The 21417-nt window shown below is 36.1% G+C and overlaps 1 protein-coding gene across 6 annotated transcripts in view; it reads right to left on the bottom strand.

Annotated features, from left to right (window-relative positions):
* LEKR1 (leucine, glutamate and lysine rich 1) overlaps window positions 1-21417 on the bottom strand; it is a 182517-nt gene that overhangs the window by 21959 nt on the left and 139141 nt on the right. For all 6 annotated transcript variants that reach the window (XM_070582168.1, XM_070582169.1, XM_070582172.1 and 3 more), the window contains one exon: window positions 7854-7947. In XM_070582168.1, coding sequence (XP_070438269.1) covers window positions 7854-7947 — 94 coding nt within the window. The remainder of the gene's footprint in view (window positions 1-7853; window positions 7948-21417) is intronic.

The raw sequence follows: 21417 nt of genomic DNA, 5'->3' as shown, positions 1-21417 counted from the left end.
GAATTTGGTGATGGTGCATATATAAAATATGAACTTCCTTATATAATAACCAATAACAGTTTTTATAATAAATGGGGAAATTCTGATTTCTACAAAAGAAAGCATGAATAATATATGAACTCAAGAGTTGCACAAATTAAAATTAATTATCTGTGTACATATTCCAAGTTTTAATTCCCTTTGCTTCTTATTTATCACGTCCTGCTCTAGCTCACGCTTTCCCTCCTGGGTGAAGGCCTGGTGGTGAGTCCAGAGCATCCTGAGTATGTCCGTTTTAAATTCCTTTTGTATTTGTTGTTGAAATGCATAATTAGTGTTTTATAACATCTGTGTCTAATACTGATGTGCAAAATGCTATCATTTCACTAATTATTTTCCAAGTGAGGTGTTTTTTGTTAATTTTGATATCATTTTATAACTGTCTATGGAGCCAAACACCACGTTATAACATAATCACTTATTACTTGGCAATCTCTTTAAAGCCAAGGGAATTTCAGATGACAAAGTAGAAATCAGATTATTTGTTTATATTTGATGTACATATATCATTTTTCAAACTATAGCTCCTAAAATTAAGTTGTTATATTATTTTCCAAAAGTTAAAAGCAAATATTGGTTGAAAATTAATACTTCAGATTATTTCTGAGTTAACTACTGAATAAATATATTATAGAAATAGATGATTAAGTACACAGACTTTGTAATTAAAAAAAACAAACAATGCTAAGGAATCAGAATATGTACTGAAGTCCTGCCAAGAACCGTATAAACTTACGACGGAAGGAGGGAATGTTCCCAGAGAACCTCATACCAGCCAGGATGGTACGTACAGGACACTTTCCATATATTCACTCACTTAATTCTTACAATAACCCTGGGAGAACATATCATTATTATTATTCCCACTGCCTCAATTACGAAGCAGGTCAGAGAGGTTAAGCACCTTCACCAAGATCATAGAGCTCCGAGGTGGGAAGTGTGCACACTCGAGGTTTCTCGTGGGCGCCGTGGCTCGGTGCACAGCTGTCTCCCCACACATCTGCACAAACAGTGGTTAAGAGCAGGGACTTGGTATTTATTTAGTTTCAAACTATTTGGAGAGTTTGCCTGATAACTTCCTGTTAATGAATTCTAATTTAATTCCTCTGTGGTTACAGAAAATACTTCATATGACTTAAATCCTTTTGAATTTATTGAGACTTATTTATGCCCCAGAATATAATCTATTTTAGTCAATGTCCCATGAGCACTTGAGAAGAGTGTGTATTCTGCTGTTAAATGATTTCTATAAATATCAATTGTCATCTTTGCTAATAGTGCCGTTCAACATATCTCTTAAAAATAAATTATATAGTATTTTCCATAGTATATATCCTTACTGATTTTCTGGACATTTTTCTACCAATTATTAAGAGAGAGCTCTTGATACCTCTGACTCTAATTACAGATTTGTCTATTTCTCCTTGCAGTTCTAGCAGTTTTTGCTTAATTTTTAAGCTTTGTTATTAGGTGAATACATTGAGGGTCATTGTGTCCTCTCGGTGAACTGATCCCTTTAGTACTATCTGCTAGTAATATAGCTATTTTAACTTTCTTTTGATTAGTGTTGGCATATCTTTTCCACCCTTTACTTTTTAACCTTTTTGTTAAAATATTTCTTTATATTAAATTGCATTTCTTGTAGGCCACATATAGTAGAGTCTTGCATTTTTATCCAACACAACAATCTCTGTCTTTTAATGAGGACATTTAGACCAGGGCTTGGAAAACTTTGGCCCACAGACTAAATTCAGCCACGCCCACCCATTTACATATTGTCTATGGCTGCTTTTAAGCTACAGTGACAGAGAGCGGCTGCGACTCTTGTTGTCCCTCCACCCACAACTTTTGTTATGTCCCACAAACCAAAAATATTTACTGATTCTTTATATAAAAAGTTTGCTGACTTCTGGTTTAGACCACTTACACTTAATTTGATTACTGATATGATTAGCTTTAAATATATCTTGCTATGTGTTTTCTATTTGGCCTATCTCACCTTTTTCCTCTTTTTCTGTCTTCTTTTGGATTGAGTATTTTTTAACTTCAATTTTATCTCCTTTGCTGGCTTCTTAGCTCCCACTCTTTGTTTTTCTATTGTTTTGGTTGCTTTAGGGTTTATGGAATACATCTGTAACTCAATGCAGTCTATCCTCTAGTGATGTATCACTTCATGTATTGTATAAGAATCGCACAATAATATACCTCCATGTCTCCCATTATGCTATTGTTGTCGTATCTTTTGTTACTACATGTTATAAATCTCATATTAGATTGTTAATTTTTTGTTTAAATAGTCAATTATTTTAAAGAAATTTAAATGATAAAAAACATATATTTATCCACATTATCATTTCTAGTGTTCTATATTCCTTTGTATAGATCCATATTTCCACCTGGTATAATTTTCCTTCCGACTAAAGGACTTCTTTGAACATTTCTTATAGTGTGAGTGTGCTGGTGATACATGTTTTCAGCTTTTTCATTTTTGAAAAATTCTTTATTTCACCCTCATATTTGAAAGATATTTTCACTTTGTATAGAATTCTAGGTAGGCAGCTCGCCCCGATGCACCCAGCAGCTCCCCTCCCCCCACCATCATTCTTTCAGTATTTTCAGTTCCACTGTCTTCTTGCTTACGTTGTTCATGATGAAAAATCTGCTGTCATCTTTATCTTTATTCCTCTCTATATAACACGTCTTTTATTCTCTGGTTGCTTTTAAGATTTTCTTTTTATCACTATTTATGAGCAATTGAATTACAATGTCTCTTCTTTGGTGTGTTTGAGGTTTGGTGAGCTCTTTGAATCTGTGGGTTTATAGTTTCCATTAAATTTTAAATTTTTTCAGCCATTATTCTTCAAATATTTTTTCCATCCCCTCTTCTCTCTCCTGTGCTTTGGGGATTCCAATTATACACATATTAGGCCACTCAAATTTGTCTCACAGCTCACTGATGCTCTTTGTTTCCTGTTTTGTTTCATTTGAATAGTTTCTATTGCTGTGTCTTCAAGTTCACTAAACTTTTCTTCTGGAATGTCTGATTTGCCATTAATCTCATCCAGTGTACTTTTTGCCTCAGACATTGTAGTTTTCATTTCTAGAAGTTCAGTTTAGATCTTTTTTACATTTTCCATATTTCTACTTAACATGGTCAATTTTTCCTCTAGTTTTTTTGACATACAGAATACAGTTATCATAACTGTTTTAATGTTCTTGTCTGCTAATTCTAACACCTGTGCCTTTCTGAGTCACTTTTTATTCATTGATTTTTCTTCTCATTATGAGTCCTATTTTCCTTTTTCTTTCCATGCATGGAAATTTTTGATTGGCTGCCAATTATTGTGATACCTTGTTAGATGCTGGATATTTTTGTATTCCTCTGAGTATTCTTAAACTCTGTTCTGGGATGCAGTTAAGTTTCTTGGAATCATCTTGATTGTTTTAGGTCTTTCTTTTAAAATGTCTAATACATTTTAAAATGTAGGAACTAATGCAGGCGTAATGCAGGACCAGATCAGCATTACGTTCAGGGCTAATTATTCCCTACTACTGATGCAAGACCCTTCTGAAAACACTGCCTAGTGCCCTGTGAATTGTAGATTTTCTAGTCTGGCTGGCAGGAAGAAGCATTATTACTGGCCTTGCATGAGTATTTGGTACTCTTCTCTCTAATCCTTTCAGGTGGATCTTTCCCTAGCTTTGGGTAGTTTCCCCACACATATGCACTGACGAAACATATACTTAATGAGGGCTCTTTGTAGATCTCCAGCGTTCTTTCTCTGTGCAGCTCTCCTTTGGGGACACTACCTTGTGAATTACAGCGTCCTTGATCTCCCTGGACTCTCAGCAAGGTCTCCTCAGCTCAGAGAACCTGCCGACTCCACCTGGATTCCCACTCCCTGCTCCATGGCCTTAAATTTCTTTCAAAGCACTAAGTTACGGCAATCATAGGGCTCACCTTGGTTGTCTCCTATCTCTAAGAATCACTGTCCTTCAATTGCCTGATGTCCAGTGTCTTGAAACGATCATTTTCTATCTTTTCTCCAGTGTTTTAGTTGTTTCAGGAAGAAAAGTAAATCTAGTTCCTGTTAGTCCATCTGGGACAAATGTAGAAGTTTGGGACTTTGTATTTAGCTCCCATTTGTTTTTTCAGGTTTGTATCAGTTCTCATTTCCTGGCCATATAACTTTGGCAAATTACCTAACTTCTCTGAGCTTTATTTTTTTCCACGTGCAAATGGCAATAATAATGTTACAATGACTGACATTACATTTATGGAAAACATTCAGCACAGGGCCTGACATATAGTAAACACTCTAAAAATGGAGACTATTTTTATTATCTAGATTAAGGGTTTAAATCACTTGATATTTACAGGCTATTCAATATCTAAAATTTTGTGATTTTATTAATTCAATTTTGAAAATTGCATGGCATAATTTAAAAAATTAGGGGCCGGGCCCGTGGCCGAGTGGTTAAGTTCATGCACTCATCTTTGGTGGCCCAGAGTTTCACCAGTTCAAATCCTGGGCACAGACATGGCACTGCTCATCAAGCTATGCTGAGGTGGTGTCCCACATGCCACAACTAGAAGGACCCACAACTAAAAATACACAACTATGTACCAGGGGGCTTTGGGGAGAAAAAGGAAAAAATAAAATCTTTAAAAAAAAAATTAAATCCTATCCTCAATATCCTTTTTAGCCATACACTTAGTATGCATAAATGAAAATTGGTATTTTGTAAATGACAGCTTTATCCCTGTCAAATTTTATTTTACAAGTTATCATTTTTTATTTCATTAATACATTACATTAAAGTACATTAGGAATTATTAGGCCATTTGGATCTTCCATTTTGAAGAACAATTTGAGATTGCTTTTCTTTTTTTGCCTCCCTTTAATGCTGGAATTGACTATTTCTTAAATTAAACTTTTTCCCCCGCATTTTCACTATCAATCCAGTTGCTCAGCTAGGAACTAAGGTTTTGTTTGTTTAATTATTGGTTTTTAAAGGCTCTATGTACTAATTAAAATGAGGATAATAGTACAATTCTAAAATGTTCCTAAATGTGATATCTTAGTAATAATCTAAGAAATATTTGGTTGGAATTTTTTATGGCACTACAAAGTGATAGCCAATAAATGACTATCACTTACTGTAAGCAGTCTGTCTATAGAAGAGTTTTAATTACAAAATTTTAACTGAAAAGTAACAACACTGTGCATTTGGAATCAATTTTAAATGGTCAGCATGCACATTAATTTGCCTTCTTCACATCAAAGCAATACCTGAAATAAACAAAAATTCATGTCAATTAGTAAATATGTGGTTATTTTAAAATGTGCCATCCTTGTTGCATAGCAACTTTTAATTCTGTTATGTGCTTTTTACATACTCTAAGATAATTAAGCAAGGCACAAATTGCCATCTACTTTTTTTGAATGTTAAAAGCATTTAGGTTATAAAGTTTATTCTAATATGTGTATTATATTTGTAAAGGGAACATTTCATTCCTACGCAAAGGCACAGTGACCCAAGAAACAGATGACAATGTCATATTAGCGATTCTCCTTTCTCATGAGAGGACTTTTAGGGAACTTTTTATTCATAGTCTCAATAACTAACACAGCCAAGACATAATTATCATTCCCTGGCTTTACTGGTCTGAATCCGGATTTACTGCTAAGCTAAATGATAAGATTTATTAACAAGAAGTCACGTCCTCTCAATAAAATGAAATGCCCATTTATATTATAGAAAATTATACACACCAAAATACATCTGTGATATAATTAATTTATTAGAAAGATAGCATAGTCTTAGTAAGAATTTAGAGAATTTTGCATAGGTTTATTTTCATCATCGACCTAACTTAACCACATAAAGCAAGAACATAACTGACTTTTATATGGTCAGATGCTAACGCTAACTTGTTCCACTTGCTGTGTTAGCACCTTTGGGACCGGGTACAGTGAGCAGCAGTACTAGAGAGGATCACGAATGCAGAGACTTCTTCTCCAGTAGCTTGTGTCCGAAAGTCCTTCATGGGGTGTGACCGTGGAAATGAGGAACTTCTGCACAAGCTAAGGCAGAAAAGTCCACTCTGTCGGTCTATGAGGAGTTCAGAAGTTTGAGGGAACGAAAGGATCTGTGAATCTCTATCCACGTTAATTCCATCAGTGAAATTTCTGAGTCGAAAGATGGGACATTTACAATATCTCTTCATATGTGTTGCCAAGCTGCTTTCCAAAAGGTTGCTGTAATTTCTAGTCGCTTAAAGAATAAGAATGAAAGACCGTCTCACCAGACTGTCACCACAGTGCAAAACCCACTATCAACTGGAGGAGTGAAAAATAATTTCTCATTGGTTTAAGTCACCTTTTGAATTGCTAGTTAGGTTGATCATCTTCTTGTATTTTTAAACATGGATTGGTAAAGATGGGGGAAGTGAACAGGAGTAGACTAGCCAACTGAGTACCTGAGGCTAATAAAAATTAGAAAGAATTAAAGACATGTGGGCTTTCGAGAAGAAAGAAAAGAAAAAGCCCATGCTACAAAATGAAGCAAAATAAGAATGAGACACCTAGGGCAACTTCAGCCCACGTTCGCAAATTTTAATTGTTGCCCATATGGAACTGTTGTTACAGCAATCGTTTTTGTTATAGCCTGAATGTGCTGTCACTGAGGAGCGAGGGAAGGAGGACCGATTCTTAGAGCGCCGGTACTGGCTGAGCATGGCCAACTGTGAGAAGATTGGAAATGAAAGCGACAAATTTAGAATTGACCTGAGCCAGCAACAATACTTCAAGGGTCTCAGTCTTGTGGATAGCAGAGTAGGGGTTCCAGGGGGAGATGTTAGTTTGAAGGTGGCCACTGCTTGTTGCTTGAGGTTACAAGCTATAGCGTCTGGTCACCAAGGAGAAGAATCTGATAATAACCAACAGGTCGTCAGGACTCTGTCAAGCAGTCTGAATTTCAGCAGCCAACTCTAGTTCTAGAGGCTAATTTACGACATAAGCAGCAAACCAAGGCAGAAGGCTAGTGCTAGGGAGAGGTACCAGAAGGGGAAGAGGAAGAGTTGAGAAGGCTTCAGCTCAGTGTGCAGGATGAGGCCAGGGCTCCATCAGGGAGTAGCAGAAGTTTATGATAGAGAGACGATGTCTGCAGCCTCAGCGACTAGAGCTGTGCACAGCCTGAAGACGCAGGGGCTAACGATTTCAGAAATATTACTTGTATTCTTTAAAATTAAGAAAGTAATACATATTCATTGTTGAAACTTTGAAAACTATGGAAAAGTCCAAAGACAAAAATCAATGCAATTTTTTTCATACTCTAAGAGAAAACATTTTCTTGTAAATAGTGAGCTAAATACTTATTCATTTTACTTTGCCAAAGTTCATAACTGAATGATTTTAAGTCACTTTTCATTCTCTTATATTATCTTCTTAAAAGCAGAGAAATTGTAAGAATGAATTCATATTCTCCTGTTTTTAAGGATGTGGTCAAATGTAGATTCTGTCACTTTATGGAAAAAGGTAAATATTTGAAAGTAAAAATTATACTTTTACATGAGAACTAAAGGTTATCTTAATCTTACAAGATTTCAAATTCTATCTTTTTATGTCCCATTATATTGTCTAATATTTTGGAAAAGACACACTTCATAAGCATATTTGGCCTAGGAAACTCCAGAAGGAATCAGAACTGTGCATAGAAGCAAACAAATATATCTGGAATAGTCTGGTAAATGGACGGAATTTTAAAGAAGCAAATAAGACACATGCTGATGAAACCCACATTATCGTTACCTTCTCCCTCCAGTTGTCATCATTCAGCAGCTTCTGTCTAAGAGTTTCCTGCAGCTGCTCGATGCTTTTCTGATGTGAAATCAGCATCAATTCCCTGAAAACCATAAATCCAACAAATGAGTCAAGACTCACCCCTGATACTCTTCCTAAGTTGCAGTTCCTGGCTCAGAGAGTATACACTACTAGATACCTTTTTAACTGCTAACAGGAATTTACAAACACTACACACAAGGTCAATATTTTCTCAGGCTTACATTTTGCTTAACAAATAATATTATTATTTTTGCATGAAATAGTAACAACATTTGTGGAGTCACAAATATGATAAAATGCTATTCATTGTGGTTCCAAAATTTATGACTAAATCCTAACGGTAGACAATATTTTGTTTCTTAAAAAGAAGAAAACATGTTGAGATATGCCATAAAATCAACGAGTGTTTGTGGTTCCTGCCAGATTTATTTTCCTTTTACTTATCTCAAATACTGATAGGAACAAACCAAATTAAGTGGAGGGTAATGTCTGAGATGTGGTATAGTACAAAACATATTAGAACATTGAAAAGAAAACACAAAGAACATTTTAATCCACATCAATGGATCTTAAAGGTTAGTTTGTGACCCTCCGGGTAGAGGTATGTGAGGGAGACTTGAGAGAAATTTTCGCAGGGGCACTGAAATTAAGCCTTTTAATATCACAAGTAGTGGCAAAAGCACACTTGGTGATCAGGCTTCTTCTCCCTTCTATAATCACCATGATCCTTCTTATCATCTATGTAGATGATTCTTCTCCATTGATTATCCCGCTGTCTAGTCTCTTTGTTTTACATCATTACCGTCTTTCTTTTAGCTCTGACCCCTTTTCTCAAACTTGCGACTTTCATTTATAACTGCCTGTTGGCCATCTCCATCCTAATGATTCATTAACACCAAAGATTCCACACCTCAAAAAACAAATTCACCATCAGCTTCTGCAATCTCGCCTTTCATTTTGACTTCTGAAAACCTTCAACAGTCAAAATCTTTGGCTCGAAATCCCGGAGTCATCTCTGACTCTCCCTTCTCTTTGTTCAACTACACTCATTCAGTAACAAGTTCTATATGTTCTGCTTCTTCCATGCACCTCAAACTATTGCCTCCCTTCGTTTTGCACTACCAACAACCTTGTTAAGGTTCTTGACTTTATCTCCCACCTACAGTATTGTAATAGACTCTTAACCTATCTCTTGATCTTTATTCTAGTCTCACTTATATAATATTATTAAACATTTTCTTTACCATAATAAAAACATTGCCTACATCTCTAGGCTAGAAATTTTTTTTTTCTTTTGGTGAGGAAGATTCACCCTGAGCCAACAACCGTGCCAATCTTCCTCTGTTTTGTTTGTGGGATGCCTCCACAGCGTGGCTGATGAGTGGAGCAGGTCCACACCAGGATCTGAACCAGCAAACCCAGGCCTTGGAAGCGGAGTGTGCGGAACTTTAACCATTTGGCCACAGGCTGACCTCTCTAGGCTAGAAAAATTTAAGGACACAAACATAAGGAGACATGTTTGACTTGGTAAACAGGATTATAAATATCATTTGAAGGAAATTGATTGAAAAAAACAAAACTCCTAGACTTCTCTTTCCAGAAGTGTGTGGGACTAGGTACCTTGACAATTTGCCTACTGAAAATAAGTAAAATTGTTTGTTTTACTTATTAAAAAAAATCTTAAAATTCACCAGTGAGCTGGCCAAAAAGTGAGGAAGATGCAGACAGCAAAACTGAAGTGAAAGGATAGAGAAAGAATGTCGGTGGAAAACTAGTGAAATCTAAACAAAGCCTGTAGGTTAGTTAATAGTATTATACCAATGTTAATTTCTTGGTTTTTACAGATGTGACATGGCTACGAAAAATGGGCCAAAGGGAAATACAGACTCTCTGTACTGTCTTTGTAACTTTTCTGTAAATATAAAATTATTCCAAACTAAAGGTTAAAAAAAATGAAGTGACAGGAAGAACTCCAATAATAAGTAGAACATTGAAGCCGACTCTCTCCTTGAAGGTACTTTCCAAATTGGATAAACTTGAGCTTTAACTTTCACAGCCATGAAGGGCACAGGAGTCAGGAGGGAAAGGGAGAGTCCAAGAGGACACTCCCCTCATAGGGCTGCATCTCAAAGAGCTACACAGGCAGCATATGTGTGAAATTCACATCAGCAAGTGTAAAACACAAATGACATCTCCTCTCAAGGAATAAAAAGGAAACTGCCAGCTCTGGATTTCGTTGCCAAGTAGCGGGGGAAATGCAAATCTCCCACAAGAATTTGTAAACACAAACCAACCTTAACGCAGATTTGTATCCTGAATTCACACTACCTGGTGGTCCAAAAAGCTTCATGTTAAGAAGATATCTTCAAGCGGTGCTGGGGTAACCTGGCCTCCTGAGGCCTGACAGGAAAACACCAATATCTGGGGAAGAACCCTGTCTTCTCCCTGAGACTCAAAGAATTCTTATGGATAAAGATTCAAGTCCTATGAGATGATAACTTAAAAAAATCACAAAACTATTTAAAAAAAAAAAAAGCACTAAGAGGAAGAATGAGCAGACACAGATGACAGCATAATCAAACTCACAAATTCTACAGTATTGAATTTTTAGTTATGGAATATAAAATAAGGCTGTTCACTGTGTTAGAAGAAATAAAATATTGATTTAAATGACTAATGACATTTGAAAAAGAACCAAATCAAACTTGTAGAAATGAAAAATATAATAATTGAAATGAAAAACTCAGCAAATTATTCACAGCTGAAAAATGAAGTAAGAAACTGAAAGGGAGATTCAAAGAAATTATACAGAGTGCAGTACAGGGAGTCAAAAATATAGAAAATATAGAAGTTGATATATGGAGGACAGAGTGAAAATATCTAATATATATCTATTCATCCTTTCAGAAGCAAAGGAGAGAGAAAGGGGGAGGAAGCAATATTTGAGGAGAATATTCCAGATTGATGAGAAATACCAACTCACAAATCCAGGAAGCCCAATGGATTCCCAGCAAGATAAACAAAAGTAAATCTCACATCTGGGCACCTGGTAGTGAAAAGGAAGAACGTCAAAGTTAAAGAGATCTTAAAAGAAGCTGGAGGGAAAAAAACCAGATTATCTTCAAAGGAACCCAAACATATGGAAAGCTTATTCTCCAACAGAAACAAAGGAAGCCAAAGACAGCAAAATAATATGTTCACAGTCCTATGAGAAAATAACCGTCAACCTAAAGTTGGGTATCCAGCAAATCTGTCTTTCAGAATGAGGCTGAAATAAAATATACTCAGATAAATAAAATCTGAGTGTTTACCACCAGCTGAAGGACCTTCACTAAAGGAGCCTCTAAAGAGTATGCTTTGCAGGAAGGAATATATTCTCAGGAGGAAGGCCAGGCAAGCAAGGAGGACTGGTGAGTAAAGCGGATGGCAAATGCACAGGCATGGAGGGCTTCTGGGGCATGTGATCAGGGCGGTGGTGTAGGGCTCCCTCTTCAGAAGGGGGCCTGTGCTTCCGGTTTAATGCTCTGTGATCACCCATCAAGAAATTCGTAATAATTTTGTCTTTGAATTTGTGTGTTTTTAACTGAGGTCTGATGGGACAATTGAGCATATGCGGGGGCTTGGAGCCTCAGCTCACACACAGTCCTACCTCCTGCCACCTTCCTGCCTCCCCATGCTGGTTCTCAAACCCGTGCTCCCTTGCCCTTGCCCAGCATCTGCTGCCATCTTCTGCTTTGGGCAGGGGCCCAGGCCTGGGCACACGCTGAGTCATGGGGTCCTGGGTGCCCATGAGAGCTTACACCCACCTGGTGAAATCCCGAAGCCCAAGGGAGAGTGACATCAAATAGCAAACATAAAGACGTCGTGACAAGTTGCGAGAGAGATACTGTGAAGGAAAGGAAAAATCCTCTTTCCAGTTTTTTCAACAAGGGGCCTCACATTTTCATTTTGCACTGGATCCTGAAAATTATGTAGCCAGCCTTACATGTAGGGAATAAACAAATTCATCTCTATAAAATAATAGTTTTGACTATGTGTAATAGTGGGGCTAATGAAAGGATAGAACTGGAACACTAGACAAAAATGTAGAATGTATGTTGGGATGGCAACTATTAGAGCTCAAGCATTCTTTGGTCCCTGCATTATTCAAAAGGAATTTGAGGTATTACTTTTAGACTTCATCAAGTACGCATGGTAAAATTTAAAAGTAACAAACTAAAAGAATAGAAATAGAATATACCATTAGCGGAAAAATGCACTAAGAAAATAAATGAAACTCCAACAACCTCCTACTTCCAAAAAGCCCAAAAGGAGAACATAGTGCAGAAAAAGAGGGAGAAATAGAAAGCTTAAAATAACAATCACAGTAATGGTAAATAAACTAAAATCATGAGTTAAAAGAAAGAAACAGACGATAAAAGCAAACAAGCAAACCCTAGCTGTATGCTTTATAAGAGACATTCCTAAAACATAAGGACATGGAAAGATTTCCTTTTTCTGGAAAAGATGCAACTGGGAAATATTAAAGAAAAGGAAATGTGTAACTATATTAATATTGGACAAAGTAGGCTTTAAGACAGAAATCATTATTCTGAGCTGATAATAATAACAGGTTAATTCACCATGAATATTCTAAATTTATATGCACCTATTAAAATAGCCTCAAAATATATAGAGCAAAACTTTATACAACTGTAAGGAGGTACTGTCAAATCCCCACTCCACATAGCTCCCTGAGTTACAGATAAGTCACCCTGACACCACCATACAAGGCCATGGAAGTGTACACTGCACAACTCCAGGTGTTACGTGAATGGCCCTCCTGTAATGTGTAATGTAGCAACCTAGGGTCAAGCAGACAAATAACTCAGTAAATATATAGAGGATTTAAACAAAGTAAACAGTAAGTTTGATGTAAGGTACCCATATAGAATCCTGTAGCCAATTAGTGGAAAAATACACAATTATTTTCCAGCTCACATGGAATTGACCACATACTAGACCGTAAAGTAAATTTCAAACAACTATTATACTATAAACCTGTATAGTCCAATATGGCAGCTACTAACCACATGTGGCTACTGAGCACTTCAAGTCTGACTAGCCCACACTAAGATGTGTTGTAAATGTGAAAAACATACCAGATTTGAAAACTTAGTACAAAAAAAATCTAAAATGACTGTGACGGTTACATATTTATATGATAATTTAGAAATACTGAGTTAAATAAAATACATTATTAAGATAGATGGTACCTGTTTACTTTTACTCTTCTAATGTAGCACTTAAAAAATTTAAAATTACACATGTGGCTTACATTATACTTCTACTGAACAGCACTATTATAGTCCGTATTTTCTGAAAACAGTGTCAGAGACAAAAGATATATAAAATATCTCCACATATTTGGAAATTTTAAAAATGTATTTTTGAATAACTTGTGGGCCAAATAAAAACCGTAATTGATATTTTAAAATACTTAGAATTGAACAATAATGAAATTGCTACATATCAAACTTTATGGAAGATAGCTAAAGCAGAAAAGATAAATAAATTGTGGTATGCTTCAGAATAGAACACAGATGAAGCAATGAATGGTTCTCAGCTCCATGTAACATCGTGGACAAATCCCAGGGACATGATCTTGAGCACAAAGAACAAATCACAGAGTAGTACATATACTATAATTTTATTTCTATGAAGATAAAATATATGCAAAATCTAATATATTTTTTAGGAATACAAACGTACTTGGTAAAATTATAGAGAGAAGCAAAGGAACAAGAGATGTTATCTGTAGGTTTCATAGATGCTCTTTATCATCTATGGAAGTTTCCTTCTATTCCTACTCTGCTGAGAAGCACAAAAGGCGGGCTGTCCGTTCCCTTAGGGAAGGAGGCAATGCAGTGGAGTTGGGGAGAAGCACAAAGGGACTTCAAAGCTAATGGTAAGCTTCTTTTTCTAAACTGAGTGGTTGACACACAGATGTTCATTGCATTGTACTTTATACTTTACCCCTGTATGTCTACTCAATACTTATAAAAACCGTGAATGATACAGCCTAAGCACAGAATAGAATAGGTCTGTGGTAGAAAGAGAATTAAAGCGAAAGACCAAGGTGAAGGAACGGGCAGGGGAGTAGTAAGTCTCTCCTGAGAGGTGGGGCTCATTGCCCACTATGCACACTACAGACAAGGTGTGTCACTGAGCCCTGGAGACACAAAGGTGAATTAGGAAGGCAGAGCCCCTGTCCAAATGGTGCTTAAAACCCAGCAATATAAAAGGAAGATTTATCTTTTAAAGTGTGAGGTAGACCCAGCAGGTTCTGATGCTTGCTCAGCAGTCCGTAGGCTGGAGAAGAGGAGTGAGGCAGAAGGAACAAAGAATGAGGACAGCAAACGTGGGGTTATATTAATAACCTCATTTGTGACTTTCCTCCAAATATTTGGCCTTTCCTGTCTCCTTTGCAAATTCATCTTCCTCTACGTGTCAATCAAATGTTTGTGTTTCTCAGCACTCTGTTCTGGCATCTCTTTTTTTTTTCTCTTTCTCTAGGTGATCCTTTCCGCTCCTATGGTTAAAATGCAATCTAGATGCTGACAGCCCCCAATTGTTATCTCCAGCTCAGATCTGTTCTCTGAGTGTCTGACTCAAGTACCCAACCATCCACCTGGCTGTTCCATTTTTATATTTCAGAGACATCTTAAATTTAACATGTCTGTAATCTCAGAAGATATCACAGTTTAGTTTTTGTCCATGTTATGTGTCATCTACTGCTCTGTTCCACATGTTTTTCTTTTTTTCCCAGGGGATAGCCTGAGGAACAACTCTTACCTGGAAATGCTGTTTTCGTGGCAGGTGGAAAAGAACAATCACCAAAGCATGGGCTCTGTTAAATCTGCTCAGAATTGATGCGCATCCCTTCACTCACATTTCAGTGGCAAGAACAAATCAAATGGCCAAGATTGATGTCAGTCAGGCATGGAGAATATCGTCGTCTCCCTGGGAGGTGCACAGTAAGTTGCCTGGCACCAGGCAGAGTCCGTCACAACTCTGCAACCCCGCTGGAAGCCACTGGAAGGACCCCACCCTGGCGGTGGGGAACGCTCTTTCCTTAGACTGTGGTTCTTTCACCTGGGAGCAGTTTCTCAGACCAGTTTTCTCTAGAGCTCCTAGCTTTCCTCTCTGAGATGTACTTTCTTTTCCGTTGTCCAGCTTGGCCACATCAGAAGAGGGCATTAGAGATTTTGCCCTGTTGGGAGACAAACAGTTTCCTAAGCTTCTTTCCCATCCATAGAAGGTTTTGGAAGGGGAGACGGTTTCAAGAGGATTTTTTTAAAAAACAGATTTGGTAGGATATAATTTGACAAACAATAAACTGCATGTTTAAAGTATGTACTCGGATGAGTTTTGACATATGTATAAACCTGTGAAACCATCACTGCAATCAGAATAGTCAATGCATCTAACATCCCCCAAAGTTTCCTCATCCTTCTTTGTATCCTTCCCTCCACCCCCTCAGCCCCAGGCAATTAATGGTTTGCTTTCTGTCACTATAGATTAGTTTGCATTTTCAGACTTCTATATAAAATTCTCTATACGTCATACAGTATACTCTTTTTTCATGTCTGGCATCTTTCAATCAGCATAATTCCTTTTAGATTCATCCACATTGTACCATCTATCAATAGTTCACTCATTTTATTCACTGAGTAGTATTTTATTTGTTTATCCCTTTATCCACAATTTGTTTATCCATTCAACTGTTGGTGGACATTGAGGTTCTTTCACAGGTTTTGGCTATTACAGATAAAGCTGCTCCAATATCTGTGTACAAGTTTTTGTATGGATAGTCCCATTCACTTCACTTGGGTAAATACCTATGAGTGAAATGGAGGGGTAACAAGGTAAGGGTATGTTTAACTTTTTAAGAAACTTCCAAACTGTTTTCCAAAGAAGTCGTAGTGTTTTCCATTCCAACCAGCAGAGTATGAGAGTTCCAGTTTCTCCACATCTTCACCAACGCTTGGTATGTCAGGCTTTTTAATTTTAGACATTCTAAAAGTGTGTAGTAGTTTCTCATTGTGGTTTTAATTTGCATTTCCCTAATGACCAAAGATCTTGCGCATCTTGTTAACATGCTTACTGGCCATTTGTCGATCTTCTTTGGTGAAGTATCTGTTCAAATCTTTTGCTCATTTGTTATTAGGGTGTTTATGGTCATATGACTGAGTTTCTAAAGTTCTTTATATATTCTGGAAACAATCTTTGAGATATGTATTTTGCAAATATATTATCCCAGTCTATGGCCTGTCTTTTCATTCTCTAAACAGTGTCTTTTAAAGAACGGAAGTTTTAATTTTGATGAAGTCCAATTTACCAGGTTTTTTTACTTTTATGGATTGTACTTTTGGTGTTGAAGCTAAAAAATCTTTGCCTAACCCAAGGTCATAAAGATTTTTCTCCTAGAAGTTTTATAATTTTAGGTTTTATATTTAGATCTATGATCTATTTTGAATTAATTTATATATACATTTCACAGTATGAATCAAAGCCCATTTCTGCATATGGTTATACAATTGTTCCAGCATCAATGGTTACAAAAAACTATCTGTTCTCCAACAAACTACTTTGGCACTCATGTGGAAAATCAATTAACCATATATGTGTGCCTATTTTTGGATTCTCTGTTCTGTCCATTGACCTATTTATCTTGAGACCCATATGACATTGTCTTGATTATTTGTAGCTTTACAATAAATCTTGAAATCAGGTAGTGACTGTGATTTTTTGACTACTCAAAGTTTTTTTCAAAGTTATTTTGGTTATTCTTGGTCTTTTGCATTTCTATACGACTTTTAAAATTAGCTTGTTAATTTCTACAAAAAAGACTGCTGGAGTTTTGCTTGTGATTGTATTGAATCTATAAATCAATTGGGGGAAAATTGTAATCTTAACAATATTGAGTCTTCTGTTCCATGAACATTGTATATCTCTCCATTTATTTAGGTCCTCTTTAATTTCTTTCAGCAATGTTTTGTAGTTTTCAGTGTACAGGTCTTGCACATCCTTTGTCAGATTCATCCCTAAGTATTTCACGTGTTTGAAAATCTTTTTGTAAATATTACTTTTTAATTTCAATTGTTCTTTGCTAATACATAGAAATTAACCTGACTTTTGGATGTTGATCTTTTTTTCTGAAATCTTGCTAAACTCACTTATTAGTTCTAGTAACTTCTTTTGTAGATTCCATAGGGTTCTCTATATTAGTGAGCATGTTGTCTGTGAATAAAGAGTTTTATTTCTTCCTTTCCACTCTGATGCCTCTTATTTCCTTTTCTTGCCTGATTGCACTGACTAGAACCTCCAGCACAATGTTGAATTGAACTGTCGGCAGTGAATATTTTGTTCTTGATCCTGATCTTAGGAGGGGAGAATTACTCTTTCACTATTAAGTATGATGTTAACTGCTTTTTGTTTCTGTTGACATAGTCGTATAGTTTTTCTTTTTTAGTTTAATATATTGAATAACATTGATTTATTTTTGAATGCTAAACCAACTTTGCACTCCTGAGGTAAATGCCACATATTCATGATTTATTTCCTTTTTATATGTTGCTGGATTCAATTTGTTAAAATTTTGTTTAGAATTTTGCATCCATGCCGATGAGTGTTGTTGGTTTGTTAGTCTTCTTGTAATACTTTTGTCAGCTTTTGGTATCCAGATAATACTAGCCTCATAAAACAAGTTAAGAACTATTCTTTCTTCTACAATTTTCTGGAGGAGTTGAAGTGGAATCAATATTATTTCTTCCTTAAACACGTGGTAAAATTCACCAATGAAAATTCTGGGCCTGAAGTTTCCTTTGTGGGAAAGTTTTCAGGTTATCTATGTCTCCTTTAGTGAACTTTGTTTGGTAGATAACGTTTCAAAAAATTTGTCCATTTCATCAGTTGTCAAAATTAATGGTATGAAGTCATTCATAATATTCCTCTATTATTATATTGATATCTGTGGAATGTATAGTAATGTCAATTCTCTCATTTCTGATATTGGTGAATTCTGTCTTCTCTCTTTTTTTCCTGGTCAATCTGGCTTGAGGTTTATTAATTTTATTGATCTCCTCAAAGAAACTGATTTTTGTTTAGTTGATATTCTATATTGTTTTTCTGTTTTCTATGTCATTTATTTCTGCTCTGATCTTTATGATTTACTTTCTTCTGCTTATCTTGGGTTTCATTTGTCTTCTTTTTCCAGTTTCTTAAGGTGGGAGACCTTTTTTCTTTGTCCACACAGACATTTATTGCTATAAATTTGTCCCCCCTCCTGAAGTTTTGCTTTAGTGACATCCCACAAATTTTGATGTTTTCATTTCCATTTAGTTCAAAATACTTTGTAATTTCCCTTTTGATGTTTTCTTTGACTCGTATCTCATTTAGAATTGTGTTATAGAGTTAACAAATATTGGAGGTATTTTCCAGATACTTTTCTGTTATTTATTTCTAAGTTAATTACATTGTGACCAGAGAACACACTTTGCATGATTTGAGTCCTTTTAAATTTCTTTGGTTTTGTTTCATAGCCTAATTATATGGTCTGTCTTGGTGAGCACCCTGTATGCCTTTGGGGAAAAAAATGTATATTCTGCTGTTGTTGGGTGGAATGTTGTATCAATGTCAATTAAGTTAAGTTAATTGGTTGTGAAGTTCAAGTCTTCTACAGCCTTACTAATTTTTCCATCTACTTGTTTTATCAATTATTGAGAGAGGGCTATTGAAGTCTCTAGCAATAATTGTGAATTTGGCTACTTCTTCTTATAGTTCTATCAGTTTTTGTTTCCTGTATTTTTAAGCTGTTATAGATGCACAAACATTTAGGATTGTTATGTCCTTCTAGTGAATTGATCCATTTTTCTTTACGAAATGAATTTCTTTATTCTTGGTAATATTCTTTGTTCTAAAATCTACTTTGTCTGATATTAATAGACACATTCCAGCTTTCTTTTGATTGCTGTCAACATGGTTTATCTTTTTCCATTTTTTTACTTTTAACCTATTTGTGTCATTACATTTAAAATACATTTCCTATAGGCAGTACATAGCTGAATCTTACTTTTTTATACCATCTGATAATCTCCACCTTTTAATTGGAATGTTTGGAAATTTACATTTAATTGAATTGTTGATGTGGTTAGGCTTAAATCGATTATCTTGCTATTTGTGTTCTACTTCTCTTATCTCTTATTTCCTTTTCCTTCTTTCTCTGCCTTCTTTTGGATTTTACATATGTCTTATGATTCAACTTTATCTGCTTTATTGACTTATTAGCTGTGTCTCTTTGTTTAGTTTTATTTTAGTGGCTGCTATAGGGTTGATAATAATCATCTTTAACTTATTGCAATTGTGGTAGGCTGAATAATTGCCTTCAGAGATATCCATGTCCTAATCCTGAGTCTATAAATATGTTACCTTATATGGCAAAAGGGATTTTCGCAGATGTGATTAAGTTACGGATCTTGAGATGGGAGATTGCCTGCAACATCTGGATATGCCCTAGAGTAATTACCTCAGTCTTTATAAGAGAGAAGCAAGAGAGTTACTATGGGGACAGGTGATGACGTGACAACTGAAACAGAGATTAGATTCATGCTGCCAGGGCCCGAGGAATGCCAGCAGCCTCTGAAGGTTGGAAGAGGCAAGGAATGGGTTGTCCCCTGGAGCCTCCAGAAAGAACCAACTCTATTGGCAGCTTGATTTTAGTCCCTTAACATTCATCTGTACTTCTGACCTCCAGAGCTGTGAGATAATAAATTTTGTGTTGTTTTAAGCCACTAAGTTTGCAGTAACTTGTTATAGCAGCAATAGGAAACTAGTACAATGGTCTTCCTCCAAGTAATGTTACACAACTTCAGGTATAATATTAGAATCTTATAATAGCAAACCTGATCAAATAAGGGGCAGCAGTCAATGGAAATAAAGTAGCACTTAACCTGGTTTTCAAAAGGCCAGAATCATAAAATGGATGTGGCTGGCCACGTGCTTGTTAGACATGGCCAGACATCAGAGTCCTGGCAATGTGATCCATTTTATTTCTTAAGCCAAATTTCCTATTTGAAAAAAGGTCTTAAATTCCAATGAGCATTTCCAGATGTGTGCCTATACGTTAGAAGTTACCTTGACTATAAAATGGAAGGTACTGAAAATCTGAGATGCTCAAATTTCATTCTCCTTGGAGACAGTAATAATTTTGATACCATTAAAAATAGAATCCATTTCATATACATTCCTCTGATGGACCCAGTACAAAACACCACTGTTACGTATCTTTTTAGAACAAAAACTATGAAAGTCTAGTAGATTATAGAAGCCAAAATATAGGAGGCCAAGGTTCAAACAATGTTAATGAAATGATAATTATTCACTGAATTTGCAAAGAATTATGACATTCCTTATGATACTTCCACGAAGTATAAGGTGTTTTGAGTGAAGTTAGAAAAATTATGGACTTGCATCTGTGATGGTAAATTTGCTTGATATTTACAGCTACAGAAATGATAAGGACTTTCATATCTCTTCGATTCCTGCTGAGTCTCTGTTCCTGACTGTAAGAACTCTTAAATGCGATTCTTTCACGGGAGAAGGCAGAAAGAATCATTATACTCGATGTTACAAACGCTTACTATCCTTGATTAGCATGGAATGGGCATTGAGTGACGTATACAGAGATGATTAATACGTGTGAAAAAGACAGTCCTGATTCCAAAAATGAAAACCACACTTATATATTACACCCACGGAAGAGCCTGCACATTGTTCAGAAATGCAAAACTGTCTGAAGACGTTGATACAGAAAAAACAATCTTGTGCTGAAAGAAACTGTGAAGCATCAACTTTGACTTAGTGAGCCTTTTTTGCTAGAAATGTAGAGGAATGACAAAAAATAAAACATTAACTGTTAGAGGTATAGTCCATATTTTTCCATGTTATAAAAAGCTGAAAATGTGTAGCCGTTTTTGAATATCATACAGACATCCAATTGCCTCTTCAGAACCAGTCTAGAGATATTCATTTAGAATTATAGGAAGCAATATGGATTTAGGTCCTAAATTTGGATTTTACTAAGAATCCAATAAAGAAGATTATCACTAGAATCCAGGAGTTTGAATTGTACTCCCAGCTCTGATTTTTGGCATGTCAGAAGTTCTCTGGGCCTGAGAGAAACACTTGGGAGCTTCTGAGTTTAAATCCTGTGATCAATGGTTTGACTGGGATTAAATTCATTCCCATCCATCCATCCATCCATCCAGCAAGTATTTACTGAGCCCTGCTCTGTGTCGGGCACTGTTTTAGTCTCTGCGGGTATAACGCTTTTTTCTTGCCATTCCTTGGAAATACACCAGTGCAGTTCCCTAAGTTTTGGAAGAAACAAATATCCTGCGTGGTAAATGACTATCTGAAGTCCCTTGACACATGAGAAGCAAAGCGGGTTGAAGCCCGTGCCCGCCTCGGGCTCCCTGCTGTGTGCCTGCTG

Source organism: Equus przewalskii, chromosome 18 (genome assembly GCF_037783145.1).
Source record: "Equus przewalskii isolate Varuska chromosome 18, EquPr2, whole genome shotgun sequence".
In the NCBI taxonomy this organism is placed as follows: Eukaryota; Metazoa; Chordata; class Mammalia; order Perissodactyla; family Equidae; genus Equus; species Equus przewalskii.
The sequence above is the reverse complement of the archived record's forward strand: the minus strand, read 5'-3'. Positions and strand labels throughout refer to the sequence as shown.